This window comes from Anabrus simplex, chromosome 14, assembly GCF_040414725.1.
Source record: "Anabrus simplex isolate iqAnaSimp1 chromosome 14, ASM4041472v1, whole genome shotgun sequence".
In the NCBI taxonomy this organism is placed as follows: domain Eukaryota; kingdom Metazoa; phylum Arthropoda; class Insecta; order Orthoptera; family Tettigoniidae; genus Anabrus; species Anabrus simplex.
This window is the reverse complement of record NC_090278.1, coordinates 99717534-99730963: the sequence shown is the minus strand read 5'-3', so window position 1 is coordinate 99730963 and position 13430 is coordinate 99717534. Positions and strand designations below refer to the sequence as shown.

General features: G+C 42.2%; 1 protein-coding gene across 2 annotated transcripts in view; it reads left to right on the top strand.

Annotated features, from left to right (window-relative positions):
- LOC136885430 (retinal guanylyl cyclase 2) overlaps positions 1-13430 on the top strand; it is a 301136-nt gene that overhangs the window by 137495 nt on the left and 150211 nt on the right. For both annotated transcript variants that reach the window (XM_067157975.2, XM_067157974.2), the window contains exon 3: positions 12433-12596. In XM_067157975.2, coding sequence (XP_067014076.2) covers positions 12433-12596 — 164 coding nt within the window. The remainder of the gene's footprint in view (positions 1-12432; positions 12597-13430) is intronic.

Sequence of the window (13430 nt, the reverse complement as noted above, 5' to 3'; positions counted from 1 at the left end):
TGAATTTAGACGTTATAATAGAAGTGGAAATGGTACGTTGATTCGTCAGCAGATGGCTGCCGGGACGCGGTAACTGACGGAACCAACACAGTCAGTCTGAGAGGGTCACACTGACACAAGCGTCTCGCGATGAGGAACGTACGAAATAACAATAGTGAAGGAACGTTAATGGCTGTGTCCCTGTTGAAATTGTTAGGATTTCCGCAGCTTACGGTATAATCGTGGACCTGTAGCGTCTACTGTGGGTAAGAGCTCGAGCATGAGCGTGCTGAATATTTCGTTCATGTTCCAATGGACCGTGACGCGCATCAATGGCAAAATAATCGCTTATTCCATTGCATTTCTCATCCGAAACTCCATTCGAATGAAAAGTGATGTTATTTTAAGACACTTATTTTATTCTCAACATTTGGTGTACTTCTATAAGAGTTCTACCCGCTTATCTCAATCAATTATCCACCCGACGCACTTAAGTCGAAAAACTGATTCATGACGGATCCGAAGATTCTATGCGATAGAACTGAATGCCATCACTAGCCTGTGCCTCGCAGTGCAGCTCTTACTCTCTTTGATCGAATCTCATGATGTTTTATTTATTTACTTACTATTGCCTTTCTAATGTTTTAACTTCGCATTAAGATATCAAAAGGACGGGAAAGGGCTAGGATTGGTTGGGAAGGTATCTGGCGTGGGGTAAATAAATGTACAACCCCAGCATTTGTTTCTGTGAGAATGGAGAAACCCCCCAAAACGAACTTTAGGGCTGGCGACAGTGGGATTCGAACTCACCATCTCCCGTACGGCCAACTCGCTGGCTACTTGTTTTCACACATCAAGACTGGAGCAGTTCCTCCATGTCACACTTTCTCCAGCCTCTGAAAGGCTTCCAATTTAATTTCCATTGTCACGTTAATTTGTTTTCTTCTCTTCTACTTTTTCGATTACACGGAGAACACAGCTCTACTCATAACAGTCTTGGCTATCAAGATAAGAAAGGAATATGTCGCCAGCAATTTCTGAAAGGGGGAATGGGATAAAGTGCACTTTCCATGGTACAAAATGAATACAGTATCAAATCTCTGAGCTGAATATGGAAATATACATAAGCATGTGCACTAAACCACATTCTGCTTGACCAGCAAAAACGAGGGCTGTACGTAAAGTGGCGCTGTGGCAGTGTCCTTCCTGCGTGGCATCAGAATGTTATCGAGGATTACGAGGGCGCACGATGGGTTCCGATCAGAGTACGGATTTGCGCTCCATTCCTCAAGATCAGTGTCTCTCGCTCATCACATATTGACATGAGGAGAACTGGCACAGGAAGCTTGTCTAGACTACTATTGCTGTCATGTCTCTCTTGGAACAGCCTACCTTCGACCTATTTCCGAAGATGAAGAAACATCCGCGCTGCGTCGCTGTCATCAACACAGAACGGCTTGCCCACATTCCATTCCCCAAAAGGTAACAGACTTTGCGGCTGACTAACTGAACTAGTTCATTAAATACTGCGATATTGCCACAGGCCTCGTATTATTAAAACTTCGTATCGATATTTTTTTCTTCATTTGGTAGTTGTCCTGTGAGATATCGTCCATTCCTGAAGAAGTACATTTCCTGTTCTGAACAATACTTTCGAATTCAAAAATATTAACAAAGATTTACAGGAGTGACCTGACCGTAATCAAGAAAGGTCTGCCTGTCAGTGGGCGCTCACAACAGCTCTACCACTTTCTACAGTAAAGCCTCGAGAGCATATGCTCCATCTACGAGCTTCTAATGAGAACATTATTTTTAACAGTATTTAAAAATATACAAACAAACTATAGTTTTCGGCATCACTTTAGTTATAACCCTTATTGTAGTATTTTTTTAGAAAACAGGATACAGTAGTGAAAGAAGAAACATAGCTCCGTTAGTTTGTTACTTCATGTTGAAACCACGCGGCCGAGCTTGTTGCCCGGTAATTAATTCACACGCCAGAAACAGCGACGCTTCGTCGATTTTCCCATCACTAGAGGTTTTCGTTTTTGGATTCGCGTCATGTTAGTTCGCAAGTGCTCCTCACAAACCTCAAATGCCGTACTGCACACTTCAAGTTACAGGGTAGCTTTTCTGTTTTAAGGGAGGAAATGTTTGCTTCGAGAAATCGAGAAATTCGTGTAACAGATAAATAAATGAGCGTAAAGAATAGGACAATTCGAGTAATCGAATATCGAGATATCGATGTTCGACTGTATTCCAAACCAGCGCATACATAACCTCAAACTAGTCTTCACCGCTGGAAACCAAAGACTATATGATATTGCACAAAACTGAAGTCTGAAACAAAGAAGTACCGGGCGCGCTGGAGCGAGCTTGCATCCCGGAGATAATCAGCAGGCCTGAAGATGGTTTCCCATTTCCACACCAGGCCAATGCTGGGGCGGTACCTTAATTAACGCCACGGCCGCTTCCTTCCCACCCACTCTGCCATAAGACCGATGTGCACGTAAAAACAATATTCTGGAAGTTTGAGCCCAGCAGACCAGGATACTAAAGGGTCGCACTTCTAGAGTGCGCCAGTACTTGTCGCTATTAAAATTGCCAGATTTACGGATTTGCCATCCTCGACAAGAGCGCTGCAACACGTTCACAACTCAATGATCACAAGTTCACGTTCATTCAAAGAAAATAGCAAACATTTTAAAATTATGGCGTATGAAGCATTTGCATATGGATGAAACCGCAATCCCATCAGTCAATTTAAAGAGACCTCGCTACTTTTAAACTCATCTCGAAATACTCCGCGATCTGGTACGCTGTTAGATCCGAATCTGGCGGCGAAAGGAAGGTGACCCCTTGACATTTGTTGGTGGACAAAGAATGACTCAAGTAGCAGGAACCACACTTGTGTTGTGTTGACACACAGCGCCGCTCGATGAATTGTAAACATCTCCAGGCGGAGAGGTGAGGCACCTCATCACGGTGCACACAGGTTGTTTGGTTACCTGGACACACACTTCACAGCATTCAGTATTAATGCTTTGCCGTGAAACTGTTTTCTGATACTCAGCAAAGTAGCCAGTGTTATTACTTGGCCGTTCTGTTGCGCTATCCAAGTAAACACTAATTTCGTGTAGTAAAATTTGGTTGCTCGCGGGAAGAAAGTCTAGGGTTCGATTCCCGGCCAGATCACGTATTTTTACCTGGATCTCAGAGACCACTCGAGGTTCATTCAGCTTATCTGACGATCAGACACCGGCCGTGGTCCAGAAAGCCAAGAACAACGGCCGAGAGGCAGAGCGATCACCCTTGGGGGCTGTTTGCGCCAAGGGGTTCCAGTTAACCTTAGCACTGCATGTCTCACAGTACTCTTCAACAGAGTTTGTTTCTGTTCGACCACCGGCAGTTTGAACTTGTGGCGGCGGTGGTGATTAATGTTTTAAGAGCAACTACAACAAGGGAACTATCCTTTATTAACAATGATCAGACAAAAATGGAAGGGATCCGACACTTCGAGAAAGAAGGTATCGGCCAAAAAAGAGCAAGGGCCACGAAGGGCGTGAAAATGAAAGACTCCCTAGGTCTCCATTGCTCTAATACCGTCGGGGTCGGGAAAGAACAAGAGTTGACATTGTTGAGCATGTAAGCTATGGGAAGGCATTCTTTCTGATTATATTAGACATGTTTCCGAAATTAATAACTGATTCGATAGAAGGCAGTTCGGTTTTAGGAAAGGTTATTCCGCTGAAGCTCAGCTTGTAGGATTCCAGCATGTTATAGCAGATATCATGGATTCCGGAGGTCATATGGACTGTATCGCGATTGACCTGTCTAAAGCATTTGATAGGGTGGATCATGGGAGACTACTGGCAAAAATGAGTGCAACTGGACTAGACAAAAGAGTGACTGAATGGGTTGCTATACTTCTAGAAAATAGATCTCAGAGAATTAGAGTAGGTGAAGGTTTATCTGACCCTGTAATAATTAAGAGGGGAATTCCTCAAGGCAGTATTATTGGACCTTTATGTTTTCTTATATATATAAATGATATGAGTAAAGTGGAATCAGTGATAAGGCTTTTTGTGGATGATGTTATTCTGTACAGAGTGATAAATAAGTTACAAGATTGTGAGCAACTGCAACGTGACCTCGAAAATGTTGTGAGATGGTCAGCAGGCAATGGTATGTTGATAAACGGGGTTAAAAGTCAGGTTGTGAGTTTCACAAATAGGAAAAGTCCTCTCAGTTTTAATTACTGTGTTGATGGGGTGAAAGTTCCTTTTGGGGATCATTGTACGTATATAGGTATTAATATAAGGAAAGACCTTCATTGGGGTAATCACATAAATGGGATTTTAAATAAAGGGTACAGATCTCTGCGCATGGTTATGAGGGTGTTTATGGGTTGCAGTAAGGATGTAAAGGAGAGGGCATATAAGTCTCTAGTAAGATCCCCAACTAGAGTATGGTTCCAGTGTATGGGACCCTCACCAGGATTACTTGATTCAAGAACTGGAAAAAATCCAAAGAAAAGCAGCTCGATTTGTTCTGGGCAATTTCCGACAAAAGAGTAGCGTTACAAAAATGTTGCAAAGTTTGGGCTGGGAAGAATTGAGAGAAAGAAGAAGAGCTGCTCGAGTGAGTGGTATGTTCCGAGCTGTCAGCGGAGAGATGGCGTGAAATGACATTAGTAGACGAATAAGTTTGAGTGGCGTCTTGGAAGGTAGGAAAGATCACAATATGAAGATAAAGTTGGAATTCAAGAGGACAAATTGGGGCAAATATTCGTTTATAGGAAGGGGAGTTAGGGATTGGAATAACTTACCAAGGGAGACGTTCAATAAATTTCCAATGTCATTGAAATCATTTAGGAAAAGGCTAGGAAAACAACAGATAGGGAATCTGCCACCTGGGCGACTGCCCTAAATGCAGATCAGTATTGATTGATTGATTGGTTGAAGTGGAAATGTTCGCCTGGCGAGGTACAGGTTATTTGATTTGACTCCTGTAGGCGACCTGCGCGTCGTGGTGATGATGATGATGATGATGAAGACGATACATTCACCCAGCCTCCGTGCCAGCGAAATTAACCGATGATGGTTAAAATTCCCGAGCCTGCTGGGAATCGAACCCGGGACCCCTGTGACCAAAGGCCAGCACGCCAACCCGCGCTCCCTTTAGTCGCCTCTTACGACGGACAAGGGGAAGTTGGTATTTGTCTACAAATGGCAATGAAGAGTGTTCAATAGTTGCTCATCACAAACACTCTGCTAACATAAAACAAAAACTCCCTGAAAGTTGATGGTCATGGACAATGAAACAGTTACCACCACTGCGTGGACGGAAGAGAAGGAAGCAAGTTCAGTCTCGCTCGTTGTGGAACAAGTCACTTCTGTGATGCTCATTTGATCCGCACAAGTCGCAGTTCTTACTTTTAAAAGCTCGTGTCGGAAATCAGCCACACAACAAATCGTGCTGCTTTGTTTTCGTAGTCCTGGTGAGGACAAAGATCTGAAACGTGAGAGAACGGTCATAAAGTGAGGAATTCCCCTCTTCATCTCATCTAATTCCTCGACCTCCTCAGTATCAGATATCTGCACAGTTGGCAAGGAATTCAGTAAAAATAATCGAATTACTTGTAACTTGTACAGTTTGGTCGTTTTTATTTATAATCGTTACTTTTTACACACTGTAATTCTTACTCGTAATTTACTCCTTGAATTAAAATTGTGATCGTCACATTCCAGCAACCGATATACCGCACCATCACGTGGAAACTGGATGTCTCTCCCCACTACAATGTTGCGGAAATGTATTCCTGCTGAGCGTCTTTTCAGCAAATGTAAACATGTTCTTTACCCGTCGGCTTAGCTGTCACCTTGCATTCGGCACATCGTGGGTTCCACCCCCACTGTCGCCAGATGGTATTACGTGGTTTTGTATTTTCACGCCAGGCAAATGACGGAGCTGTACAGCCACTTCCTTCCCACTCCTAGCCCTTTCCTCCCCCATCGTCACCATAAGACATATCTGTGTCGGTGCGACGTACAGCAGACTGTATAAAATCTACCTGACCCCAAGAGGTCGAAGTTTAACGATGGCAATTTTACGAACCAACTGCTGTGTCAAGTAAATGGCAAATTAATTGAAATGGGAAAAAGTCACAAACTATAATAATAATAATAATAATAATAATAATAATAATAATAATAATAATAATAATAATAATTTGAAAGTTCCAAGGAAAGTAACATGTTCAGTGATGATAGCCATTTAATATAACCATGCCAAACATGTAACATCATTGCACCCCATACGAAAATTCGATGATTTCCTTCAGAGCCACTTTCTTTGAAGTAACTGCAGCTGTAATTTCAGTGATTCCTGGTTCAAAAAGTAATTTGTAATGTGTAATATTGTAACTGAGTAGAACTGTGATTCGGCCAAATAGCCTTTTCCGCATACTTTTCTCATCACTGAGAATATCTGATAAGTCTTCCGTCCTAAACTCGAACTAGTTAGTTATGTTTATCACACTCTCCATTCGTTCGGCACAGCTCCTTCATGCAAACACAACACCCAGCATGGCATGTTGCGTATCTAACTTGTTCTGCCACATCCTAAATTCGCTTCAGACTTCCATCACATCACTGTGACAGGCTTCACGCATGCGCGAGTGTCAGTACGTCACAATAATAATGAGCAGTAACAATGTGTTGTTTCTTCACCGTGTCATCATACACAATCAACTGAAGTGCACGACTTTTCTTTCACATGCTTCAACCTTCGACTTGACAGATGTTTCCTGTTTCTCTATGTCTTAAGTTATAATGATAGAACTAGATTTTGACGCATGTGATCACGTTGATCAAACAATATGCTTCTTTCAAACATCATTCTTCACAAATCCAGTAATCAAACCTTACTAGATAGTGCTACCATCTCTGCGGATTCTGTGTCAACTCATACTTCCTTGGAAAACAACATTCTTTCTTTTAGACTTCACCATCCTGCAATATCGTATACTCTTTGGTATCCCACGTTCTTTAAGCTGGTGTCACTCTTATTGTGTATGTACTGGCTTCGAAAAACTACAGGGTAATCGTGTGTGTCAGTTGAGTTTTCATATAGGCCTAGATGTATTTATTATGATCAAGTAAGGCAACCATGAACTCGATAGATTCAATATTAAAAAGTGATACCTTAACCTACAGCTTATGACAAGCATCTTACTTGATACGTTATTATTATTATTATTATTATTATTATTATTATTGGTAAATCCATTTTCTATTTGACGAGCCTCGGCTGCAAACGGTATTTCAGATAGGGCAGTATATCCCAACCTTTAGTACATCCCCAGAAATCTTAACATTCCCAGCTGCTTTTCTAACTTCCAACTTGTATCTTTATTAACATAGATAAACTTCACACAAGCTTTTTAACTCTATTACTTTCTAATCTGCATGATCGTCTTTCCCATTCCCTACCACCTTTAAAGGTTTGCACATTCCTCATCAATTGCTTTAAACCCATCCCAAAGGTTGTTTACATATTTATTTACTATTTCCCACCGATCATTCTTACTTCTTTTTAACTTCCCGAACCATTGGTACTGCTAATAGTCGTACTTTTACATCCTTCCTTTCTATCATATTTAATTTTAACTAGGACGAAAACAGATCCATGATCACTTATCACTTCAGTTTCTTGTCCGCCTCCGTAGCGTAACGGTTAGTGTTATTAGCTGCCGTCGTCGGGGGCCCGGGTTCGATTCCCGGTACTGCCAGAAATTTAAGAATGGCAGGAGGGCTGGTACACGCAGCTCACCTCCAATGGGGGTGTGCCTTAAAAGAGCTGCACCACCTCGGGATGAGGACACGAGTTTACTTTTTTTTACTTCAGTTTCTCAACGGAGCTCATCTGGTTTGATCGGTATAATAATTTCGTGTGGCTATTACTAGCCGAGTGCAGCCCTTGTAAGGCATACCCTCCGATGAGGGTGGGCGGCATCTGCCATGTGTAGGTAACTGCGTGTTATTGTGGTGGAGGATAGTGTTATGTGTGGTGTGTGAGTTGCAGGGATGTTGGGGACAGCACAAACACCCAGCCCCCGGGCCATTGGAATTAACCAATGAAGGTTAAAATCCCCGACCCGGCCGGGAATCGAACCCGGGACCCTCTGAACCGAAGGCCAGTACGCTGACCATTCAGCCAACGAGTCGGACATCGGTATAATGTCTAAAATATTTTCCCCTCTCCAGCACGAACGAAGTTAGCAACATTTTTTGCACCTGTCTCCCTCCACCAGTGTGGAGCTATGAGCACACTTGTTTTCTTTCTGCACTCTTTGTAAAGCTTAAGACTTTCACGGCCGTAGATCTAAAAATCTTGTTACACATCAAACCAAAAATAATATTCTGGGTTACTAGCCCGTGTGTTTGTGTAGTGTTTCTCTCATAGCGAACCCCCTGTGGGAGGAGCCCCTGCCGGTCGTAAGAGGCGACTAAAAGAGGCCCAAGGGACTCTAACTTGGGAGCGCGGGTTTGCGACCGCGGGGCACTTAGCTGAGTCCTGGCATTGCTTCCACTTACTTGTGTCAGGTCCTCACTTTCATCTATCCTATCCGACCTCCCTTGGTCAACTCTTGTTATTTTCCGAACCCGACGGTATTAGGTATCGAGGCCTTGGGAGTCTTTCATGTTCACGCCCTTCGTAGCCTTTGTCTTTCTTTGGCTGATACCTTCATTTTTCTAACATGATCGGTGGAAAACGGTAAATAAAAATGTAAACAGACTCTGGGATGGGTTTAAAGAAATTGTTGAGGAATGCGAAAACAGGTTTGTACCTTTAAGGGTGGTAAGGAATGGTAAAGACCCACCTTATTATAATAGAGAAATAAAGAGACTAAGAAGGAGGTGCAGACTGGAAAGAAATAGAGTTAGAAATGGCTGTGGAAGTAAGGAGAAATTGAAGGAACTTACTAGAAAATTGAATCTAGCAAAGAAGGCAGCTAAGGATAACATGATGGCAAGCATAATTGGCAGTCATACAAATTTTAGTGAAAAATGGAAGGGTATGTATAGGTATTTTAAGGCAGAAACAGGTTCCAAGGACATTCCAGGAATAATTAATGAACAAGGGGAGTGTGTATGTGAGGATCTTCAAAAGGCAGAAGTATTCAGTCAGCAGTATGTAAAGATTGTTGGATACAAGGATAATGTCGAGATAGAGGAAGAGACTAAGGCCAAAGAAGTATTAAAATTTACATATGATAACAATGACATTTACAATAAGATACAAAAGTTGAAAACTAGAAAAGCGGCTGGAATTGATCAGATTTCTGGGGATATAGTACCATATCTGAAGTACTTATTTGATTATTGTTTGGCCGAAGGAGCTATACCAGATGAATGGAGAGTTGCTATAGTAGCCCCTGTGTATAAAGGAAAGGGTGATAGACATAAAGCTGAAAATTACAGGCCAGTAAGTTTGACATGCATTGTATGTAAGCTTTGGGAAGGCATTCTTTCTGATTATATTAGACATGTTTGTGAAATTAATAACTGGTTCGATAGAAGGCAATTCGGTTTTAGGAAAGGTTATTCCACTGAAGCTCAACTTGTAGGATTCCAGCAAGATATAGCAGATATCTTGGATTCTGGAGGTCAAATGGACTGTATCGCGATTGACATGTCTAAAGCATTTGATAGGGTGGATCATGGGAGACTACTGGCAAAAATGAGTGCAATTGGACTTGACAAAAGAGTGACTGAATGGGTTGCTATATTTCTAGAAAATAGATCTTAGAGAATTAGAGTAGGTGAAGTTTTGTCTGACCCTGTAATAGTTGAGAGGGGAGTTCCTCAGGGCAGTGTTATCGGACCTTTATGTTTTCTTATATATATAAATGATATGAGTAAAGGAGTGGAATCGGAGGTAAGGCTTTTTGCGGATGATGTTATTCTCTATAGAGTGATAAATAAGTTACAAGATTATGAGCAACTGCAACGTGACCTCGAAAATATTGTGAGATGGACAGCAGACAATGGTATGTTGATAAACGGGGTTAAAAGTCAGGTTGTGAGTTTCACAAATAGGAAAAGTCCTCTCAGTTTTAATTACTGCGTTGATGGGGTGAAAGTTCCTTTTGGGGATCATTGTAAGTATCTAGGTGTTAATATAAGGAAAGATCTTCACTGGGGTAATCACATAAATGGGATTGTAAATAAAGGGTACCGATCTCTGCACATGGTTATGAGGGTGTTTAGGGGTTGTAGTAAGGATGTAAAGGAGAGGGCATATAAGTCTCTGGTAAGACCCCAACTAGAGTATGGTTCCAGTGTATGGGACCCTCACCAGGATTACCTGATTCAAGAACTGGAAAAAATCCAAAGAAAAGCAGCTCGATTTGTTCTGGGTGATTTCCGACAAAAGAGTAGCGTTACAAAAATGTTGCAATGTTTGGGTTGGGAAGAATTGAGAGAAAGAAGAAGAGCTGCTCGACTAAGTGGTATGTTCCGAGCTGTCAGTGGAGAGATGGCGTGGAATGACATTAGTAGACGAATAGGTTTGAATGGCGTTTATAAAAGTAGGAAAGATCACAATATGAAGATAAAGTTGGAATTCAAGAGGACAAACTGGGGCAAATATTCATTTATAGGAAGGGGAGTTAGGGATTGGAATAACTTACCAAGGGAGATGTTCAATAAATTTCCAATTTCTTTGAAATCATTTCGGAAAAGGCTAGGAAAGCAACAGATAGGGAATCTGCCACCTGGGCGACTGCCCTAAATGCAGATCAGTATTGATTGATTGATAACTGTCGAACCCCTTTCATTGTCTCCGCTCTGATTAGTGCTATACAGAGAATGGCTGCCGAGTTGTTCCTCTTAAAACAAGAATCACCGCCACCGCGTGCTGTCACAAACACACAGCCTAATGATTATCCTCGTTTAACTGTGAATTCAGTGGCCTATTTCACCACTGCTTCTATTGATATCCAACCATATTTTTGAAATGGTTATATATGCTGACACCGAGCTATATTAGTGTACTTTTCGTAGAATGTTCATTCTGAGTATGAAACATTATTTTTTAAACAATGTTATACATTAATAACAACATACAATAGCAAGTACTTGCGCAATTAATTACAGATTGTCGAACATTACTCGTAGCATAGAAAGCTGTGGACCTATTTTCTACAAGCTATAATTATTTCAATAATACTTGTGGTGATGGTGGAATAGCATCACGCACACAACCAACACTAATGATGCGATTGCTTGCAATTTAATTTCCGTCACCAGTTTGACAGTTCTCTCAGGTCTACGGCTGAATTGGTTAGCGTGTGTGTGTTGTGAGAGTTACAGTCAGAAGAATATAACTGCTGAAGATGACCTACATATTGAGATCTTTGAGAAGAAAGTTTGTTAAACTCATTATGCACCTGACGTTCAGTTCAAAATTGATGTAATAAATGTACATGGAGCTCAGATAAGGTTGACAGGAGACAGCTGTTTACTCTTCGTAAATAAATTATCTCCAGTTGTAAGGGAGTTTGCTTGTGGCTAAGATGAGACACAATACACCAGTGCGATTGTGTTTAATCAGCATTCGACGGCTCAACATAAACTACTTATTCCTACAACACAAGACTTAAGCTTAGCTGCTCGTTCTCCCATCGGAAGGCTGAAGGGAAACAGAAATAATAATACCGTTAAGTTATAGAGCACTTCATACATTGAACATAAAAATGAAAGACTCCCTAGGGTTCACTAACCTAGTGAACACGAGTTGAGCAAGGGACGTCGGACACAATGCAGTTAGGATCCTCACCCTCTTTTGAATATTTCTTACCGGTTTACGACAGCGCACAAGACAAACCTGACTGCTCTTTACACAGCGAGACACAGAGAGTCACACAACGAGTTCCTAGCGACCTCAGACTCATCTCCGTTAACTTGGAACACAAAGGTAACCTCGGCGCTAAAAAGCTCTATCAAGTAGAAATGTGGTTTCGTCCTTTGTTCTCTCCTACACTTAGATCACGATACTGCACTTGAACGTAATGAACTTTATTATCATTGGAGTAAATATGTAATGTACAATCATGTTGCTACAAAGAAAAAGGCAATCGCCATGCCTATCTTCCCGTGTCCATAGACTCCATGCCACCCTATCCTGCGCTAATCTAATACATCTTGCATGTACATTAATCTGCTTGGTCTACCCCTACCGTTCTTACCGCCTACACTTCCCTGACCTGGGTGTGCCCTATCATTCTATCTGTTCTTCTCGTCAAATTTAGCCACAACCTAGCAGCATTCTTCTGTAACACCACATTTCGTTCTTTCTGAGCTGGTTATCGTCCATCACTTGCATACAACGCCACCCTCTTCAATTCCTGTATCAATGTTCCAAGTGAGCTTGTGCTCGTTCTTACAGACATGTGCGAGCCCATGTCCGGAGGACTGGCAGCTCTGCTCGACGTAATGGCCGACAGCGACACGGACGCTGTCATTGGCTCCATTGACCCCAGCTTGTGCGACTTGGCAATCAAGTTGGCAGCATTGAGAGGGAAGTCCTTCGTGACGTGGAGTTGTCCTCAGGTGAGTTGGACGCACTTTACTCTTCTTATTTCATTTGAACCATGAATTAGCCCTGGCAGTATATCTGGTAAAACGACACGGCAAAATATGTGAAATATTTTTATTATTAAGAAAGACATCGCAAATGGGAAATATTTCGGTGGCAATGGTCACTTACAGTAGGGAAATAATGAAGTAAAGTTAACATACAAGAAGCAATTCTAAGGAAAGAAATACGTAGTTTAGCATTCTAAATCCAGTATCATCATATACATTTCGCTTCGTTTCAGCATCTAATTCTCCTGCGAGACGTTATTGCCTCAAACCTCTGCAAGGAAACGGGGTATGGTTTTTAGTGCCGGGAGTATCCCAGGACATGTTCGGCTGGCCAGGTGCACGTCTTTTGATTTGACACCCGTAAGCAAGCTGCGCGTCGTGGCGGTAGCGATGATAGTGATGATGATGAAGCCAGCCCCCGTGCCAGCGGAATTGACCAATGATGCTTAAAATTCCCGATGCTGTCGGGCAACGGCCAGAACGCTAACCATGGAGCCAGACACCTCTACAATCACGGGTCCGGTCCTCTGTTTCTTGATGGTCGTAGTAGTTAAGGACCTTCCTGATTGATCTTCATTTCTACCCAGTATATTCGAAGCATTGTTCTGCACATTCTGAAAGCTTCAATCCGCGAACGGCCTTCGAAACCGCAGAGAAGGCCAGGGAAACATCGAACTGGAAGCTGAAGGTTGAGGTCTCTGTTGGTGGATAAGGCTCTCGTACTGTTAGTTTACTCGATCCTGGATAAGATGCACCTTCACTACAGTATTTCAAGGATGAACAATTGTGCTGTTGAGC